The sequence below is a fragment of the Triticum aestivum genome, chromosome 5A (assembly GCF_018294505.1).
Source record: "Triticum aestivum cultivar Chinese Spring chromosome 5A, IWGSC CS RefSeq v2.1, whole genome shotgun sequence".
In the NCBI taxonomy this organism is placed as follows: domain Eukaryota; kingdom Viridiplantae; phylum Streptophyta; class Magnoliopsida; order Poales; family Poaceae; genus Triticum; species Triticum aestivum.
The window spans coordinates 39,969,888-39,990,577 of NC_057806.1; the positions used below are offsets into that span (position 1 = coordinate 39,969,888).

At 45.6% G+C, this 20,690-nt stretch overlaps 3 protein-coding genes across 3 annotated transcripts; all 3 read left to right on the forward strand.

Moving 5' to 3' along the window:
• Positions 1-2,923: 2,923 nt before the first annotated feature.
• On the forward strand, positions 2,924-6,895 carry LOC123106488 (uncharacterized). The gene is made up of 3 exons (XM_044528638.1): positions 2,924-4,280; positions 5,395-5,477; positions 5,838-6,895. Exons 1-3 carry the CDS (start codon positions 3,014-3,016, stop codon positions 5,865-5,867), a joined length of 1,380 nt encoding a protein of 459 aa, XP_044384573.1. The 5' UTR covers positions 2,924-3,013; the 3' UTR covers positions 5,868-6,895.
• Positions 6,896-10,562: 3,667 nt separating this feature from the next.
• On the forward strand, positions 10,563-12,550 carry LOC123106489 (DEAD-box ATP-dependent RNA helicase 27-like). Its single transcript, XM_044528639.1, has one exon. It carries the CDS (start codon positions 10,644-10,646, stop codon positions 12,372-12,374), a length of 1,731 nt encoding a protein of 576 aa, XP_044384574.1. The 5' UTR covers positions 10,563-10,643; the 3' UTR covers positions 12,375-12,550.
• Positions 12,551-14,599: 2,049 nt separating this feature from the next.
• LOC123106490 (eukaryotic translation initiation factor 3 subunit A) lies at positions 14,600-17,645 on the forward strand. The gene is made up of 3 exons (XM_044528640.1): positions 14,600-15,820; positions 15,919-16,176; positions 16,287-17,645. Exons 1-3 carry the CDS (start codon positions 14,726-14,728, stop codon positions 17,463-17,465), a joined length of 2,532 nt encoding a protein of 843 aa, XP_044384575.1. The 5' UTR covers positions 14,600-14,725; the 3' UTR covers positions 17,466-17,645.
• The last annotated feature ends 3,045 nt before the right edge of the window (positions 17,646-20,690 follow it).

A 20,690-nucleotide genomic window follows, 5' to 3' on the forward strand; every position in this document is an offset into this window, starting at 1 on the left:
GAACTTGCTTGCTAATGATGGATACAAGAGCAAAATACCAGCTCTCTTATAAGTGTGCTAATTGAGTGTCTCTTTTATCGATATTAACATCTACTACCTCCGTCCGGAATGACTTGTCGTAGAAATGGTTAACCATTTCTGCGACAAGTAATTCCGGACGGAGGGAGTATTTAATATTATGTCAATCACTGTCATGTCAATCAAGTTTAATCATTTTCGTTCATTCAAATGCACTACACCACGACACACGTAGTATCAAACAATTTGTTGAGATAGGCCATTAGGGCGACATACTTAGTGTCAGCAAAGAAAATCGTCGAGAAAAAGTAGTTGCCGGCTATACTGTCATTGGCAAAGGTCTTTGTCAAAATATAATATAAGTCGACTAGCACTATGACAGGGTAGGTGTGATCTACACCTCCAGACTTTCTACACCGACATGCGTTACTGTGCCGATAGTTCATCCGACATTGTTCTATATGCACAGATAGTGCGACGTCCAATACTTCTAACGAAACACTACTCAAGGTTCCACATTTTTAGCATAAATCCAGATGCACCATATATATTATCATGAAATTAAACTCAAAATATGCAATTCATGTTCAGTTTGTAATACTCAATAATAGCAACATTCCATTCATTATAAGATACCATTGATCAATGCATTCATTCAACATATATCGAAGATTACTAGTTTTATTCAATCAACTTAGCTACAACCATTAAGGAAATGCATAGGTCGACATACACGGCGTGTTACAAAATATGATGGTCAAGTTCCTATAATACAAGTGTTCAATCGCTCGGAATATTATGGAAGATACCAAGTCTTCAATCACCAACCTGGCATCAACTTCCATATGAACAAAGTATGTCAACCATGTTATGAACAAAAGCGGCCACCATAACATCTTAGATCAACTTGTAGACTTGCTACTTCATGCCATTTGTCCTTGCAAAGGAACTCATGTGTTTCAGCTATCTCGGGACAAGATAATTTGTCCTCCTAAGGACACATTCCACACTTTTTGTAGGTGCCCGCGCACTGGCAAAGGTGTGGTGCATCCCTGAGATTACATCGATGTGTAATACACGTCCGGAGTGGCTCTTACCCAGTTACACTCCATGGTGGACCTCAACGATGGCGATTGGATGCGTCTATTGATGCTGTTGTACAAGTGCTAGCATGCGCGGAATAAAATTACCCATCATAAGTTGGCACCACCGGTTGAAGCGTCTAAACGTTTTCTGCAGAGCTACGTGTCCTCCCTGTTGAACCTGCAACACTATTCCACAGTGGAGATAGTTAAAGGGAAGATGATGGCAGATGAGGATGGTGTGGCTCAACCGTTATTGCATGCAAAAATTCCAAAGCCACCACCTTCTAAATGGAAGCCTCCTCCTGCAAGATGGACCAAAGTTGAACGTCGATGGGTCTCTGTCTACGACCGATGGTACTGCAGGCACCTGCATGATATTGCATGACCAGGACGGTGCCACCATCTCCTGGCTTGCTGCTCCCTTTGGTCCTGCCCTGACGTCCTGCATGCTGAGTTCGCTGTCTGCATGGAAGGACTGGCCTTGGCGCAACCAGTGGACGGAACTTCTGATAATTCTGGAGTGTGATAGCAAGATGGCAGTGGAGATGATGACATCAACAGAACACAACAGATCCATATATGCCATGGTGATTTCTGAGATCAAGTTTCTTTTGGGTCAAAGAGAGTGTGTAGTCATTCATATTACTATAGAGCAAAATAATGCAAGTCATGTTCTAGCAAACTTGGTAAATCGGAGAACCGCACGGTTGTTTGGCTCCGTTCTAGACAGGCAAGTATCCCTAGTCTGTGTAGGGATGAACTTATTTGGTCTTGAGTAATACACGTCTTTTTACGCCTGCAAAGAAAAAATTTGTTCATTTTTCTGAGTTGCCATTGAGTCCAATGATCTATCTAATACTATAATAGTAGAAGATGTACTACAACGGACTACACTCGCGGACTCTTGAATTATGCATAAGTCAGCATCAATATTAGAAATAGTAGTTTTCAGGATCAAAACATGTCATATTTGTTTGTAGAAGGCCATTTGAACATACACATGCAAGCCTCATGATAAAATTGAACCAAGCAAGGAGGCAACTTTTTTTGAAGTTCTGTATTAAGTGGTTTCGTTTTCAGCATACATCAATTGCTCTATGAACCATTTTCCAACGAAGAAGAGCATTCTTTGCAAGTATGCCACACAACACTGCCAAGACAAATAAACAATGTCATGTCTTTTATTTTGACTAAAAAAATCTTAAATAATCTCGAAAGCATCGAGCTATGGGACTGGAGATGGATAACGAAGGAGGGGGGGGTGAAAACCATGGGCACCGGATGGGGTTTGGGGTGGGTCCGGAATGTCGGAGTCCTACCTGACCAACGTTTAAACTCGCCTAGACATCTTGGGTTTAAAATCGGAAGTCTGAACCAGTCGAGCCCAATACAGGCGTAGTCTGCAAATTTTTTTGAACATTAGTAGAGACACAAGCGCTTATATACACGTGCATACATTCATCTCTGTGAATGCACACACGCACACTCTATCCCTATGAGCATCTTTGAAAGACTAAGCCGGCATATCATCTTAAGATTTACGAAGTCATCATAGGCGCCCCCTCATCGACGGGAACGTCTCCTTCCACTGAATGTGCATCGTCAAAAATCCTGAAATAAATCTAGAAATAAATACGAGTACCAAAATTTAAACCCTGATGGGCTTGAGATACCACAGTCCCTAACCATCCAATCACAGATTGTTTCGCTGGTAGTCTTCAGTTAGAGGGCTAAAAATGTCCGAACCGATGTTAGAAGTGTCCTAACTCCTAAGTGCCGGGGCTCAGACGGCTGGTCAAAAAGAAAAAGACCACCTGCAGCCTAGTAGCCAATGCGCACGCAACCTCTACAGTCTACGGACGACAGGCGCCCCGGCACTACCGTCCAACCAACCACACCAACACACCGCCATGTCACTCCGGCGCCTGCTAGGCTTCTCCGCCACCGTCTCCGGCCGCCTCCCCCTCCGCCGCTGCCTCACCACCGCCGCCGCTCCGCACCCACCATGCCCCCGCTCCCCCTCCACCGCCGCCCCCAAGCACCCGCCGTGGGCCATGATTGACTACAACTCCCTCGTCGACGAATCGTCGTCGGCGCCGGGCGCGTGCTTCGGCCCCGTCGAGCCTCCACTTGTCTCCCGCATCACCGCCCCGGCGCACCTCCTCAATCCCAGGGAGCGCCCCGCCGCCGGCAGCAGCGTCGTCCAACTCGTCACCGGCCACGTCAACGCCACCAGCGGCGACGGCCACCTCCTCCTCGCCTACTACGACATCCTAGGGGAGGGTCCCCGAGAATCCTGGAACGGCAACGCCGACGTCGAGGCCGAGCGCTGCATCTGCAACCCCATCAGCGGCGAGGTGCTCCGCCTCCCGTACCCCGGTGGCCCCGGAGGGTCCAGGAAGAACCTGGGCCACCGCCACATGGGCCTCCTCACCCAAGCCGGCGGCGGTTGCGGGCACGGCCCCCCTGACAGGTTCGCCGTCGCCGACATCGTCAGCCAGCGTGACCGCATCGTCGATCGGTTTCTCCCGGAGGTAGGCAGGTGGGATCTGCTTCTTGGCGTACCATGCCGGCCACCGCTCGCGTGGGAGATGGAGATGGACCAAGAGACGGTGGCCTTCGCCGGCCGCCTCTGGTGGGTCGACCTGACCTGCGGCGCCGTCTCCATGGACCCGTTCAGCAACCAGCCGGAGCTCCGCTTCGTCCCGCTGCCGAATGGCACCTCGCTCACCTTCATTCTCTTGGAACACAAAGACTCGAGCGCGGAGCATCTTGCCCAGTTCAGGCGGGAGGTGGCCAAGTGCCGGCGCATCGGCGTCAGCGAGGGGAGGCTGCGCTTCGTTGACGCGTCCATTCACGACCCATTCCTGCTCAGCTCGTTTGTGCTTGACGACGAGGCCAGGAGCTGGACGCTGGAGCACCAGGTGGAGCTCAGGAAGGTCTTGGAGGATGGAGGCCACCCGTGCGAACAGGCGAAGAGGCCGCCGCAGATCGCCGTCATCGACCCACTCAACGCCGACATCATCTACATCACCGTCGGCGAGCAGAAGCACATCGTCGCCGTGGACATGTACCAGGAGAAGGTGATTGGGAGCTCTCCGCTTCAAAACCAATACCATTCGCTTGTACCATGCGTTCTTCCACCCTGGCTTGGATCAAGCCAGATTCCTAACAAAGGTAATGGATCACCTTCTTGTTACGTTTTCAGTTTTGCAATATCTTCTTGGAGACTTTGTGCTGTTGTGGATAGAGTTTCTTTGTTTGGTAGGATTCGTGCTATTGATCTGCTTACGCTGTCTTGCTGTAGATTGATAGTTCTCTGTTTGGTAGTCCAGTTCACTTAGGCCTTGTACAATGAGAGATGCTTAGGGAGGTGTTTAGAAAAATAAACCGGATTTTTCTGAAGCACCGGCGCCTATTTCTATAGGAGAGACGCTTAGTTAAGCGTCTACCTTGTACAAATAAGCACCGGTGCTTAAAAAAAAGTCTGGTTATTTCTCTAAGCACATCTCCTAAGCACCTCCCATTGTACAAGGCCTTAAGCAAGTGCACATCATCTTTCCTTCTGTCATTTCTACTGGGTGCTGTTATTATTTTCGCACATTATTTTGATTCTACATTATCACAATGGCACAATCTTCTTCTTTTAAAATATTGTCCGTGTGCACATGAACCAATTTGTACCACTATGAATTATGTATCAGCTCTTTCAATTCTGATTGTTCACAGTTATGTGTACCGGTGCAGAATTCTAGATATTCTGTTTTGTGTATCAGTTCTGTTTGCTGTCACAATTGTTATCAGCAATTCATACTGTACATAAACTATGAAGATGTGATGATGTTTGGCACTTTTCTCTAGTATAGGGAAGGAGATCTGGACTTCAATATTTAATCCCACTCCAAAAAATGTAAATCATGTTAATGTCATGGTAGTGGTAGCAAAATATTCAGTTTTAAGTCAACTGATCTGAAATTAACGGTTGACACAGTTCATAGTATTTAAAGGCGGATATTGTGTAGAGAAATTGAGCTTCTCGAATATTTTGATGTCGCATTATGGGGTATGGTCTCTGGTCTCGACATATATTACCGATATTGTTTCTGCAGTTTGTTTGTAAAGGAATAGTCAGTCTAAGGCAGTACCCATGCTTCTTCTTGGTGAGTAGTATGTTGATATATCTAATTGCCCAAACAGAACATAGTTGCAACTTAGGCATTGGTAATTTGGTATGCATGTTAATTACCCCTTTGCCCACTTGAAGTCAGATTGATCTTTTCTCTCAATGTAGGAACTGCCTCCATGCCTTCAGAATGGCCGCAGGGCTATCATCAGCGTCGTTCTAGCAACGGTTCTTCTGAGAAAGTACTTAAGGTATTTCTTATCAGAGTGGAATTATATTTTATGAAGAAGAATCAGTGGCTCAACTCCTACTATTTTCGTCATGATGAATATGTGTATAGTTACTTAGTTTGACATGTTTAAGTAATTAGAAGGGCGCGAGGTGGCATGGTAACCATACTGCAACTAAAGCGATTGTTAAGACTGATCATTTTTCGTAAAAAATTACCCATAGTTTACATTGGAATTTTGGTGAAAGATTAAGTAGATCAATAGGGTTTCTCCAAAAATCCTAATACCATGGTCAGAGTGTATATGATATCACTTTTAAGATTGTTTAATATAATTGATACTTCTGCTATAACAAGTGGCTAACATTGAAGCATTGTGCAGGTGGCAGACGGAAGGTTGGTGCTTGCTTGAAGGATGCGGAAGAATCATCTAAAGGTTTGCTAATTTTACCTGTTTTAGGTTTAGTTCAAATGTGCTCATTGTTTAGTTGTGCACGTCCGCATAGGCAAGTGAGTTCCCAGACCATGTTCACACTGGAAGCTGAGAAACTCTGATAAAAACAGAGCAGAGATGGATTCCTATTAATCCTTTTGGTGAACGCAAATTAGAATGTTTTTACTTTATGCATGTTCTTTTTGAGTTTGCTTTACGCAAATTGAATACTTGTTACCGTCTTTAAAATCATAGTCCTTGTGGTTTATATTTTTTGAGTTGGAAACTGGAAGGTACTCCCAGAAACCTTACCGCTGCTTTTCTTTGGTTGAAAGTATTTTGATTATTGCTGTGGACTGTGGTTTTGGTTCGTTGTGAACTGCAACCCTCATATTTACATATCTGCTGTTTTACAATTGATTGGTGTTACTCGCAAATGTTTTTGAAATGGATGCAATTTAGACTATTAGGCATAGACACGTCGGGTAGGCAGCAGGTCTGGTTCGAACCATTGTTACACTCCGAATGCCACCAGTGCCTAGTTGGCTACTCAAATAGGGCTGTGTTTTGTCAACTTAACCTCGAAATAAATTGATTCAGGAAATGAGCCTTTGAACCTTTTGGAGTGGTCTAGTAGCATTGGAGATCTCATGTTCCTTCTGTACCCATTTCTAAGACCTCTGGATCTGCCGTTATCCACGTGAAAATTCAGGTAAAGGTTTGTCATTTCCTTCATTGAGCAAAGCAAGAGCTCAATTCTTTGAGTGCCCAAGGATTGAATTCTTTCATTCACATATTATACCACCTAGGAAAGCAAAAATAAATAAATAAATTCATTTAGAGCAACTCTAGCAGTCGGCATTTTGGCATCCTCCATAACGCGTATGGAGCGCGCTCCATGCTATTATGGAGGCCGGCAAGGCAAAGCGCAAACTTGGAGTCGCCATATTGGCAGCCTCCATATTTTTTTCTTTTCTTTTCTGTTTTTTGGGTTGCATTAACTAAATAGTCACACACAAAATTCGAGGGATGAAAAAACCAATTTGAGTAAACATGGCATTACAAAGTTCCTACATAGGTTCAAAATTTGTCGAGTTTGAGCGACTCTAGCATGATTTTGAGCTCCACCATGTCGAAGGTGAATGCTATGCATGGTGCACATGCATATGTGGTGAGTCCACTCATCCTCTAGGCGCGGCAGGGTGATGGTCCGACGACCTTGTCCTTGTCTCATTATTGCCAATGGTCTTCAATGTCACGGACAGATTTATCAAGGGGGGCAAGGCCTGATATGACGTGGATCATCTTGGTGAATGTCACCATCTTCATGTCAAATATGCGCCACCTAAGGTGGCGGGGAGCAGGTGGTGGCCGACATGAGCTGCTTGGGCAAGGTCTCTCCTACTCATATGGGATTTGCAGGCCGTGCTCGATATCCCAAACAATGGTGTGTGTTCCGGGATCTCAATCTAGGCACTCATTGAGGGTGAGATCCTCCTTGCGGCCTCCAGCGTGCCACGACGATCCCACTCCTCCTTGGCGATGAGGGCGGTCATGTCATGCGCTTCCTCATCCAGGATCTCCTCCTCCTCGGAGAGTAGCACCCAATTTGGTCGTGGGGGAAGCGACTTGGCGACCACCGGGGGAGGGGGGAGTGGAAGCTTTGGGCGGCGAGGAAGGAAGAGGAGGTTGTGGACGGCGGGGATATGAGCTAGGCCGGACATGCCGATGGGTTTTTATAGCCACGGGTGGCGGGCGACTGGAAAAAGTGGTGGCAAAAGTGGCGGGAACTGCTGCAGGCAGTTGGCATGCGGCTATTAATTGACCCACTTCTCGGTGCCATGGGCCTCTGGCCATCTGTGCCATTGGCAGGGAAAGGAGATAGGCCGCGTGGGAGGCTGAGGAGGGAGTTGAAACCTCCATCCCGCGTGAGCGGTTGGCAGATGGAGTTCCCTCCAAACCAACGCCCCATAACATCCAAATATGAAGGCGCACGGGCTCGATTTGGAGAGACATCCATAACCCGGGGGCATACAAGTGGTTATTATCCTGATCAGGTTGATATGGCCACTCTGCTCGAGTTGCTCTTATATACTTGAAACATCTCGGAATATTTGCTCAAAACTATGGATTTGCTAAATGTGCCTTGCCATGAAGTCATTGGCGATTAGGCGGGAGTCGACAATAGAGGACAGGGAAGACGGTAACAGCAGAACCGGCCAACGTAAAATAAAATCGCGCGAGTGAGGTTTAGCAGGTCCTTTCGAGAATGTATATCATTTATTTTGAATGATTTGAACATTGCTCACCATGCTTGCCGCACGGTATGTACTCCCCTCCCCTCACTAATTGTACCTCGCATGGTGCAACTGAATAAAGAGGTACTTTTGAGTTTTCTTTGTGTGGCTAGATGATGGATACATGATGAGGTGAAGATCGATCCTGCTAGTTCGGTGAGACGAACCAGAGAAGATCTAGCATTGCTAGAACTTCCCAAGCAGCATAGCATTGTATTACCAGGTTATGGTTGGCAACCGCCCGATGGAAATATCATCAAGATCAGTACAGATGCCTCGATCAACTCCGCTGACGGTATAGCGGGTATTGGAGGGGTTGCCAGATCGTGTTCGGCCTTCTTGGGAGCTTGGTGCAAGCCGTATATGGGGGTTTCGGACCCACTAATTGCCGAGGTCCAAGCCATGAAAGAGGGTGTGATCTTTGCTCGTCTGAGGGGCTTCACGGAGGTGACCCTCGAGACGGACTGTCTAGAGACAGTTAACCTCTGGAACAATCGCTACGACGATCGCTCGATTGTAGCACCTATCTTAGCAGAAATTAGAGAGCTCTCTCTTAATTTTTCATCTTTTGTAATTCAGCATGTAATAAGAGCGGCAAACGGTCTTGCACATCTTTGTGCTAAGCGTGCTAGTACGCTTAATGTGACTGAAAGCTGGCTCGAGACGACCCCAAGCTTCCTGATCAGCAGCCTGTTGGCTGACTGTTCGGCGAATGCTTTTGTTGAATAAAGCTCTCTGAAATTCCCCGAAAAAAAAAGATGATCCCCTCCCCTCACTAATTGTACCTCTCATCGTGCAACTGAATAAAGAGGTACTTTTGAGTTTTTTTTTTAAAAAAAGGAGTCCCAGCCCAACCCGGTGAAGATGGATTGCTCTATCGCTAATGGGCGCTAATAGGCGCCAGCGCACCGGCCGAAACTTTCGGCCAGTCCCGCGTGGGCCACTGGATCTGTCTAACACGAAGCGCGCGGAACCGCTCGATCTCGCACGTATTGCACGGGCTCGATGTGGACCCGGTCGTCGTCTTCCTCATCCGCCGCGCATCGTTGACTCTGGCTACCGTCGCCGTCTGCCACACCCCGCGTTCCTCGTGGCTCGTCGCATCGGTGGCTCGCCATGGCTGCCGCTCGCCGTCTCCGCTGCAGCAAAAAAGGTAGCAGCTGCATCAAAAACAGGCGGTGATGGTGGCCGCCAGGTCCAACAATGTCGGGGCCGCCGGTTCCAGCATCCGTCGCAGCACCATTGGTGCATAGAAACCAGTCATGTGCATCAACGGCTTGCCGCTGCAGCTTTTTCGTCGCCGGTCTCTGGTTGAAGCTTTTGAAAAATATGGTTGAAGCTTTTGTGTTGACGATTGTAGCTTTTTGCGTTTCCTGTCACCGGTTGAAGCTTTCTATATAGCCGGTCGAAGATTTTTTTTCTAGCCGGTTGAAGCTTTTTTCGTCGCCGGTTGCAACTTTTCTGATTTCCAGTCACCGGTCACCGCCGTGAATGGTGGTAACAATTACTGTCTATGGTAGTAGCAAACATTCTGTGTGGTTGCAGCAAAACGTTGTCGTGGCTGTCAAAGAGTTGCATCTTCTTCATGAATGATGTAGCTTTTCTCTATCGTTCGGTTGAAGCTTTTTTCATCAAAGGTTGTAGCATTTTATATAGACGGTTGTAGCTTTCTTCGATAGCACTGAACGCTTACAGCTTTCTGTATATACGGTTGAAGCATTTTTAATCTTGGGTTGAAGTTTTCCTGTCAACGGTTGTAGCACTCCCCAGCCTCCCCAGCTATTGCGCATCTCTGATTGAAGCAAAAAATACCATCGGTTCCAGCAAAAAATCTTTATGGTAGTAGCAAAACCAAAACACAGTTATAGCAAAAAACGGTCATCCGCCATCTCGCCGTGACGTCGAGGTTCCAGCAAAATTTGCGCCGTGGGATGCAGTCCTGCCATGGCTGGTTGCAGCTCCGGCATGGCCGGCTCCGGCGAGGTAGGGAGAGCTCCGATGCACGCGAATCCGCGCGGATCTGGTCGAGGGCGGCCAGATCTGCTGAACGGCGGCGTGCCTGGGAGGCCTGCGGCGCGGGGCGATGCGTTGACCATGGCAGCGGTGAGAGAGAAAGAGAGAGATGCGCGAGAGGAAGAAGAGAAAAGGAGAACTAGTCATCTCGGGTCCATCGCATCACGTGGTTGCTCGTGAATGGGTCGTATCGCGCGCGCGTGGACTGGACCGGCCGAAGTTTCGACCGGTGCCCCGGCCCCAAACGTTTCCCATCGCTAATCTGATGGATTGCTCTATCGCTAATCTGATGTTTGGTATCCCTGTTTCCTTTTTCTTTTCTTTAAGATAAGAAAATTGTAACCTATTTCGAGTCCTAGCCAAACCGAGCCGCCGCCGCCGCCGCCGTTCTCATCATCCTGTGCCCGATCCCAAGACTCGAAGCAAGGCATCCGCCGCCGCCGCCATGTACCTGAGCCCATGTAGCCTCTCGGCTGAGCCGTCGGAGAACCCCGTCGCTCTGCCGGAGTCGATCCACCACGCTGTCTGCGATGAGGATGAAGGTATCCAGGGGAAGGAGGAGGAGGAGGAGGAGAATGTGATGGAGGAGATCGGGAAAGAAGGGAAGCGTAAGAGGAAGGAGGAAAAGGGGAAGAAGGAGAAGAAAAGGCACAAAGGCAAGGCAGGCGGGATTCTGACAAACAAGCTCTTCTCAGAGCTCGCCATCTCTGAGCTCACTGCCAAGGCCATCGGAGAGATGAACTACACCCACCTCACCCAGATTCAAGCCAGATCAATACCGCACCTGATGCTAGGGAGCGATGTGCTGGGTTCAGCCAGGACTGGCTCAGGGAAGACACTCGCTTTCCTTATTCCGGCCATCGAGCTGCTACACAAGGCGCGCTTCACGCCGAGGAATGGTACCGGAGTTATCGTGGTTTGTCCGACAAGGGAGCTCGCTATGCAGACGCACAATGTCGCCAAGGAGCTAATGAAGCATCACTCGCAAACTCTTGGATATGTGATTGGTGGCACTTACATGAGAAGCGAGGCCAACCAGCTCGTGGAAGGGATCAATCTGTTGGTCGCGACGCCGGGCAGGCTTTTGGACCATCTGAGAAGTACCGGTGGTTTCAACTACAAAGGGCTACAATGCCTTATAATCGATGAAGCTGACCGCATACTTGAGCAGAATTTCGAGGAGGACATGAAGCAAATATTCAAGCGCCTACCTCGGGACAGGCAAACTGTTCTCTTTTCTGCTACACAGACTAAAAGGGTTGAAGATTTTGCGAATCTTACGTTTGGGAAAAATGAAGAAAGGCAACGAAAACTTGTTTATGTTGGAGTTGATGATTCTGAATTGAAGCCTACCGTTGAGGGCTTGCAGCAGGGCTACTGTGTCATCCCAAGCGAGGAAAGGCTTCTGGTTCTGTATGCTTTCCTAAGAAGGATGCGGCTGAAGCAGAAGGTGAAGGTCATGGTGTTCTTTTCATCGTGTAGCTCTGTCAAATTCCACGCAGAATTGCTGAATTTCCTTGGGATAGAGTGTTATGATATCCATGGGCAACTGAAGCAGCAGAAACGCACTAGTACATTCTTCCGATTTTCCAAGGAGGAAAAGGGCATCTTATTATGCACTAACGTGGCAGCACGCGGGCTTGATATTCCTGATGTGGACTACATTGTGCAATTCGATCCTCCAGATGACCCAAAGGACTACATTCACAGAGTCGGTCGTACTGCCCGAGGTGATAAAGGCAAAGGACATGCATTGTTGTTCTTACTACCAGAAGAGATGAAGTTGCTCATTTACCTACGGGCGTCCAATATTTCTCTGACTGAACATAAGTTCAATGGAAAACATGTGCCAAAACTGCAACCTCAACTTGAGAAGATTGTTGCTGAGAATTACTTCCTAAAGCAGTCGGCGAAGGAAGCCTACAGGTCCTACCTTTTGGCATACAACTCACACTCTATGAAGGACATTTTTGGTGTCCATCACCTTGATCTCAAGAAAGTTGCGGCATCTTTCTGTTTTAATAACCCTCCTAAAGTGAATCTGAACCTGGAGAGTAGTGCATCGAAACACCGAAAGATGAGGAAAGTGGACGGTGGAAAGAGGCATGGAATTAGCCCTTCAAACCCCTATGGAAGGAGAGGTGGCGATGATCGAAGGCAGTTTGTAAGATTCTAGGAAGGATGTATCAGGGGGATTTAAGATCAGATGCTGGAAGTCACCATCTTTAATTCTTCTGTTTTTCATAGATCTCTAGATATTACGTTTGGATGTGATTTGTGTTAAGTAGTTTCAGAAAAACCGAGACTGATTTATGTTGTTTGGATTCTTAAAACAAGCGTGGTTATTACATTTGTTTTGCGGGTACATTGATGTCTGTCTTATGACTTGTGTTGCAACAGGCTCCGCTCGATAGATGAAATCGCCACTCTATAATCTAATCTGCACAATGACAATGCTTCCGATTCTTGATTTTTGGCACATGTACCAAAAGAATATAAAATGTTCCAAGAGGTCGTATAGTTCTTGGGTAGCTAAACTGATTTGCCACTAGCTTTACATAACTGTCTCTAGATTGATTCAACATATTCTGGCCGAATGCACTGTGTTAGGTTTGATATTTTGTTATCGATGATGTTTGCTTGCTGTTTTTTTTTTCTTTTTATTAGCAGCCCCAAGGGACGAGAGTTTACACAACTAGAGATTACACAGCGAGGGAGTAGGAGATTTTTTAAAGTATCTACAGTTTTTGTCAGGCTGGGGACTGAAGACAGGAAGAAGAGGCAACATTCAGCTATCTAAGGGAGGAGCCCTGCGGGCTGCGGCGCTTTTCGACACCAGACTGCGCACAAGTCGTCATTATCTTGCTAATGCAACTTGGTTATATGTTATTCTGATACTCTATTTACAACCTGGTGATGCAACTGGCTGTGTATATAACCCGAGCTGTTGGTGATGAAGCCCAAGGGGTAAGAAAAGAATCAACTACGTAACTAAATTCCATAGAGCAGTTAGCTGTAGTTCAATTGTAGCAGCGCTGTGTCTTCTTCAGTTGTCCCTGGACACTCTGCCATAGTACTCCCTCCGTTCCAAATTACTTGTCGTGGTTTTAGTTCAAATTTGAACTAAAACCACGACGAGTAATTTGGAATGAAGGGAGTAGTTGTTAGCTTTGGACGTGCCTTCTTTATTGGGCATCAAAATTATTGTTCACCAAAGAATGAATCTAAAGGACGTGGCTGGGCTCTGGAAGCAAAAAAGGAATCGGTGGTAAGCTCTAGAGCCATGCAGCTCCGATGAGCGTCCATGAGACCAAATCGACACAACAGTCATGAGCGGAGGCGCGCACATTTGAACAAATGAACACTACGCCGCACATTTGATTAAATTACACATGGTCATACTATGTTTTATTGATTAATATATTTTCTCATAAATCCCTTCCAGGATTGAAAGTAAACAAGTACAACCTCGGCAGCTCAAGTGTAGAACTAAGCTACTTCTGTTCAGGAAGGTCAGTTTAGGCACCCCATCATGAGGGTTGCTTCAGCCATCTCCCCCCGTTCCAAATTGGAAGGATTTCATAATATGATATCAAGCACATTGATGTTTTCGACAGAGACATACTTCAACATCTCTTGCATCTCTCTTACTGTTGTAGTCTAGTGGTAGTGGTGTTGTATTCTAAGATATCCCTGGACTGGATACCTAGCCTAAGTTTTTGGGCACATGTATAGGTTTGAGGTCGTAGCATCGCCCATGTTGCTATCGCATGCCAGCTTGCCAGTCATAGCATCGTCTCTATTGCAGTACATCTCGTCGCCTGAGGTTGTGTTGGCAGCAGGACGACATCCCAATGTTGCCACTGCAACATACCACATTGTTATTGTTTTGAGAGTAAAACATAGTGCTTTGCTATATGAGCCATGTTGTGCTTGAGAGTCTCACATTGCAAAACCGGTTGGATCAGTCAGCAACACGAGTCATGTTGCGTTCGATAGTTTGCAACATGACCCATGTTGCAAGCTTATCGGGTCAGTCCTCGTGGGGCCATGGGCGTGTGGGAGAGAGTTGGGTTGCGCGTCTCTGATCAGGCTTGGATCCGACGGCTGTGGAGGCGATCAACATTGTGTGTTATCTGTCAGGCGAGGGTGTTTCTCAAGAAAAAAAAAAGATGTATCCAAACTTGGCCGTGGGTTTTGCTCAAACCGCCTCCTGTTTCCAGCCAAAGTACGCCGTGCAGTTGTCGACAGCACCGCCTCTGGAACGGGGCTAGAAGAGACACGACGCGATACCAGCCGTTCGTTCTCCCATCGGACGGTCCACAGGGGCCCAATCACCCGCGAAACGGACGCCGAACGGAGACGTGGCAGCGACAAATTCCAAAAACACCCCCGCACCTTACTTATTTCTCTCTCCACCCCATCGCGGTTCGCACCCCACGCAACCCTACGTCCTCGCCGCCGCCGCCTCCCGCGCCCAAGCTTCCGCCGCCCTCCGTCTCCGGCGATCCCCCCCGCGCGCCAACAATGTCGACGATCTTCGCGAAGCCCGAGAGCGCCCTGAGGAGGGCGGAGGAGCTGATCCACGTCGGGCAGAAGCAGGCGGCGCTGGAGGCGCTGCACGACCTCATCACGTCGAGAAGATGCCGGTCATGGCAGAAGCCTCTCGAGAAGGCCATGATGAGGTACGTGGAGCTGTGCGTGGATCTGAGGAAGGGCAGGTTCGCCAAGGACGGCCTCATCCAGTACTCCAGGATCGTCTGCCAGCAGCAGCTCAACAACGTGTCGTCTCTGGAGGAGGTCGTAAAGCACTTCATGCATCTGTCCAGCAAGAAGGCCGAGGAGGCCGCCATGGATCACCAGGCGCAGGCTCTGGACGTCCATGACCTGGAAGCACCGGAGGACCTGATGCTCAGCTACGTTAGCGGGAAGGACCGGTCTGAATCTGACACCCCGTATCTCAAGTTTCTGTGGGAGACGTACCGGACGGTGCTGGAGGTGCTGAGGAACAACTCCAAGCTCGAAGCGCTGTATGCCATGGCAGCCCACAAGGCCTTTCAGTTCTGCAAGCAGTACAAAAGATCCGCCGAGTTCCGGAGGCTGTGTGAGATGATCAGAAACCATCTTGCAAATCTCAACAGATCATATCGAGATCGTCCTGATCTGACCGCCCCTGAGAGCTGCCAGTTGTACCTTGATACCAGGGTTGAGCAACTCAAGATTGCCGCAGAGCTTTCCCTGTCCCAGGAAGCCTTCCGGTCTGTGGAGGACATCCATGGCTTGATGAGCATGGTTCAGAGGACTCCAAAACCATCCGTCCTGGCCGTGTATTACGCCAAGCTGACTGAGATATTCTGGACGTCTGAGAGTCACTACTTGTATCATGCATATGCACGGCTGGAGCTTTTCAACTTGCACAAGTGTCACAACAAGAATTTAACTCGGAAGGATCTGCAATTACTAGCGTCTTCTGCTTTGCTCGCTGCGCTTTCTGTTACACCATATTATGACCATGAGTCTGGTCTATCTCATCTGGAGCTTGAAAACGAAAAGGGGCGCAGCTCGCGTATGGCAAACCTTCTCAATTCCTCCTTTGACTCCAAGCGTGAGAACAGAGAAAAGGTTTGCCTTCCAACTGTTCCCAATTTAAGATAATTTTGCATAATAGTTTAATTATTTGTTTTTTCTTGGCTAAATCTTTGTGTGTGTTCACTTTTCAGGTTTCAAGAGCATCTCTTCTTTCTGAGTTGGCTGCCAGAGGTGTGGTTTCATGTGCTTCCCAAGAAGTGCAAGATCTTTACAACCTTATGGAGCATGAGTTCCTTCCTCTGGATCTAGCATCAAAAGTGCAACCTCTGTTTTCCAAGATTTCTACAATCGGAGGAAAGCTTTCATCTGCACCTTCAGTTCCAGAGATTCAGTTATCGCAGTACCAACCTGCATTGGAAAAGCTTACTACACTGAGGGTGCTGCAGCAGGTCCTATGCTATGACACACCAGCGATAATATATGCACTTTTCTTTGCTGCGAATATGTATTCACTTTGTCATAAAACATGTTTCTCAACTCTCCTTTTAATCCTTTTCAGGCATCTCGTGTTTTCCAGTCCATGAGAATTGATACACTCTCTAGAATGATCCCCTTCTTTGACTTCAATGTCGTGGAGAAGATCGCTGTTGACGCCGTCAAGCACAATTTTGTTGCTATGAAAGTTGACCATTTGTCTGGAGCTGTTCGTTTCAGCAACACAGAGATAGAATCTGATGTGTTTGGTGCTAGTCACCTTATTGGTGCCCTCGCTGATTCCCTAAACAAAGCTGTGCATAAGCCATCCGAAGTCGGTAGTCTTGCTGGAGTGGTGGAGAAAGAACATCAAAGGCTTCTCGCAAGGAAATCAATCATTGAAAAACGTAAAGAAGACTATGAGCGTCAGATATTGGAAAAGGAAAAAGCAGAGGAGGCAAAGAGATTGAGCATTCAGAAGAAATCCGCGGATGAAGAAAGGGAGAGGCTTTTGAAGGACCGGAGGCTCAGGGAGCAGCAGAGGATCCGTCAGGAAATAGAGGACAGAGCGCAGAGAGAAATAGGAAAAACAGAACAAAAAGTAACAAAACAAGGCGCCATGGAGCTTGTATCGCATTACCTAGCTTATAGAATGTCGCGTCAGGGGATGGAGAAGAGGCTGGAGAAGCTAGCAAAGAGAATGGATCACTTGGAGAGGGCAAGACGGCAGGAGGAAGCGCCGCTGATCGAGGAGGCCTTCCGAAGACGCGTCGAGGAAGAGAAGGTCCTCCACGAGCAAGAGCAGCTGAGAGAGAATGAGATCAGCGAGCAGCGCCACGCGGGTGACTTGCTGGAGAAGAAGAGGCTCTCTCGATTCTTGGAGCATAAGAATGCTTTCCAGGAAAGAGTTGTCCAACGCCGAGAAGCCGAGTTTCTTAGCCTGACGAAAGAGAGGGAGGAAAGGATCAGTCAGTTGGTATCTTCAAGAAGGCGTGAAAGGGAGACTGCACGGAAACTGACGTATTATCTGAAGATGGAAGAACAGCGGATCCAAAGGGCGCGTGAGGAAGAGGAACAGCGGATCCAAAGGGCGCGTGAGGAAGAAGAACAGCGGATCCAAAGGGCGCGCGAGGAAGAGGAGCAACGTGAAGAGGAAGAGAGGGAGAGGAGGGAAGAAGCTCCTCCTGCACGCAGTAATCAGCCCTGGCGTCGTAGATCAGGGCCCTCGGCAAACTCTTCTTCGTCTGGCAGCTGGAGGCACTGAAGCTGCCTGCTGCCCTGAAGTTTTAAAAGCATGGACTTCTGATTTCTAGCTAGGCCTCCCTTTGCAACTTTGCACCATTAATTTCTTAGAGGTCATGCTTGATCTTTTGAGAGTCACACTGCTTCATACATTACGTGTTGCTATTTGTTATGGTATTTGAGTATATGTTGTTAGTATTAATTATGCGAGTAAAACCAAAGATTTGCCTATGTGAGTTTTGCTGTCGAATGGAGTGATTCGAGATATCTGTTCTGTGTTGGTCATCAACTCTAGAGATGGATGCAGTTATGTGGAAACGAGTCCCAAGAGCTGGCTGTGGTTAACTCCTCTAACTTTTATCTAAATCGGATGTAGTATGTAGCTGCGTTTTAGTGTGTTTGCACATTCATTTGAGTTGGTATATTGAAATATCCAAAACATCTTACAATTTGGAACGTAGGTAGTATTAGGAGTGCCCTTGCAGCTGTCGTTGTGTGTAGTCACCTCTTCAAATTGAAATCACAGGGGGAGGGAGTAGATCACTTGTATCGATAATGAGATAGGAACGTGTGTACAAAAGGCCGGTAAAATTCAAATGGAATTTTTTTTTCTTTTTTGGAACACAATTGCATTCCATCACTAGTATGGTCGGAAATAGCCTCCCTATTACCAATACTGACCGTGTAGTGTATTATGGCTAAATGGATCAACTGTACAAATGAATGCGGTATATTTTTCTAAATTGAATAAAATGTTACTAATGGCATATATCTTTTAACTGCATATCACTAGTACTTGGCAAAGCTAGTGGCGACTAGACAGAATCACACCCGCTAGTAGTTGATGCGCAGTTGCGCTGGTGTGGGAGCGAAACGCTCGTTATCAGTGGCGTGATACTAGTGACCTCTATCATGTGCGTAAGTGTTTTTTGTACTAGCGATAACATGAAATTCATATATATATATAGGTAAATTATGTGGGGCACCTAGGTGCCTGGGCACCTAAGTCCCAATATAGCAAGTCATATTTGTAGTGCATGGCTTTCCAAATTTTGTTTGCATGCACTACGAGCATAAATGGACAATAATTGCTTTCCAAAAAAAAATATACTACCGGTTTCCTAGTATGATTCATTTCCAAACAAAAAAGGTATGTATATATAATTTTATTTCTTAAGGTATCAGATATGAAAAATAGTACGAAACGTCGTTCCTATGGTTCCTATGTATATTAAGGATGTTTTTATGCATTTTTCTAAAGTTTTACCTTTCAAGGTATCTAGTATTTAAAAAAATAGACCGGGTCAGACTTTTTAATGCTAATATTTCTATACAAATTAAGGTGTCCAAATAATATAAAATGCGATCATAATTAATTGTTTTAGTTGTAGGAATATATGATGCATGCTGATACCCACACATGATTTTTTCCAACATACATATATCCACTGACGATTATTTTTAGTTTAAGGAATGTTTGTTACATATACCCGCACATGATTCTATGTATTTATATTATCGAGGTATATACTCATAAATTTAATGACAAGGTATGTAAATACGATGAGTATGCATATACAAGAAAAATATATTGAGTACTCTAGGGTGTATACATACACAAAAATCTAATCAATACATACTAAGTAAGTGAATCCAGACGTACCTAATCTAATGGTTATGTATTAAATATTCTGGGTATATACATACAAAAAAAATCTAATGTGTTACATACTAAATGTTCTTGGTATATACGTATTAAAAAATCAATGAGTGTGTAATAAATAAATGAATCCGTACATATTTAATCTGATTGATACACACTAAATATTTTGGGTATATACATAGATAAAAATCTAATGTGTACGTACTAAATATTTTGGGTATATGTGTATTAAAATTTAACAGGTACATACTAAACAGATAAAATCATATATACATACTAAATTTTCTGGGTATATACATATAAAAATTTAACGGGTACATACTAAACAAATGAATTCATATATACCTAATTTGTAATATATCTAATGTGTAGTATTTTTCCTTCTAAAGATATATGTTACCATGCATGGCGTGCTTAATGACATCCATTTATGATATGCATTATAATTGTTTCCATATTTACTTGTTTCATAATTGGCAATTAGTAATGGATTGACTAGTTACCTTCTATACCTATCACAATAACGCGCATCTAAATGCAATCAAACGGTATATATATATATATATATATATATATATATATATATATATATATATATATATATATATATATATATATATATATATATAGGACAAATTTTATCTACAAGTAGTGGTAGTTACCACCTAGCTAATTCCTTTCCCATCGTACCACCGAACCAAATGGGTTAGTTGATACTAAAAAGATCCAATAACATGCAACAGGTAGATGTGTTAGTTAGGCAACGTGTCTCTCCGTTCAACAACCTGCTAGCTAATTGATCGGTCCGTTGAATGGATAAGTGCTCGCTGTGAGCGTGTTCCTTGAGTTTTTTTTTAGAATCTTCCTTGGGAATAATTAATTAGTATGCGCATGGAGTATGGTGAAATTTCCTGCAAAAAAAAGAGTATGGTGAAATACTTCTGGGTAAATTATGGAGTATATACCTTTAAGTATGGAGTATATATAGCTTGGAGTATGTAGTATATTCCCGCAAAGAAAAGGAGTATGTAGTATATATCACCCGCAAAAAAAGAGTATGTAGTATATATAAATATGATAAGAGCATGCTGGCTCTAATTTTTTGTTCGGGCAATATGACGGTAATTTTCTGCACCCGATGAAAGAGTATGTTTACTTCGAAGGATGTAGTATATAGACAGATTTTAGCATTTACGTAATCTCATTGCCAATAAACATTAAAGTATGAAATTTTGTAAAGATTACGACATAAATATGTCCATAGCATCTGCATTTGAAAAAAATGTCCATAGCATGCGTGTTCAGTACCATGCACAAAAAGTAGTATGTATACTCCAAATTCCAAAAGGTGGTATACGTGTAGTAGTTGTAGTATGGAGTATAATTCGAGATGGAGTATATGTCATATAATTTTTTAAACAGGAGTGCGTGTCACTACTTAATTCGAGGCACGTATAAAGTAACGTATTTTCAGCAAGGGAGTATGGAGTTTACATACTTCAACTTGAAAGGAGTATGTAGTTTATATACTTCTTTATATGTACGTAGTTTATATGCGTGAACCATGTTCTCATATGTACGTTG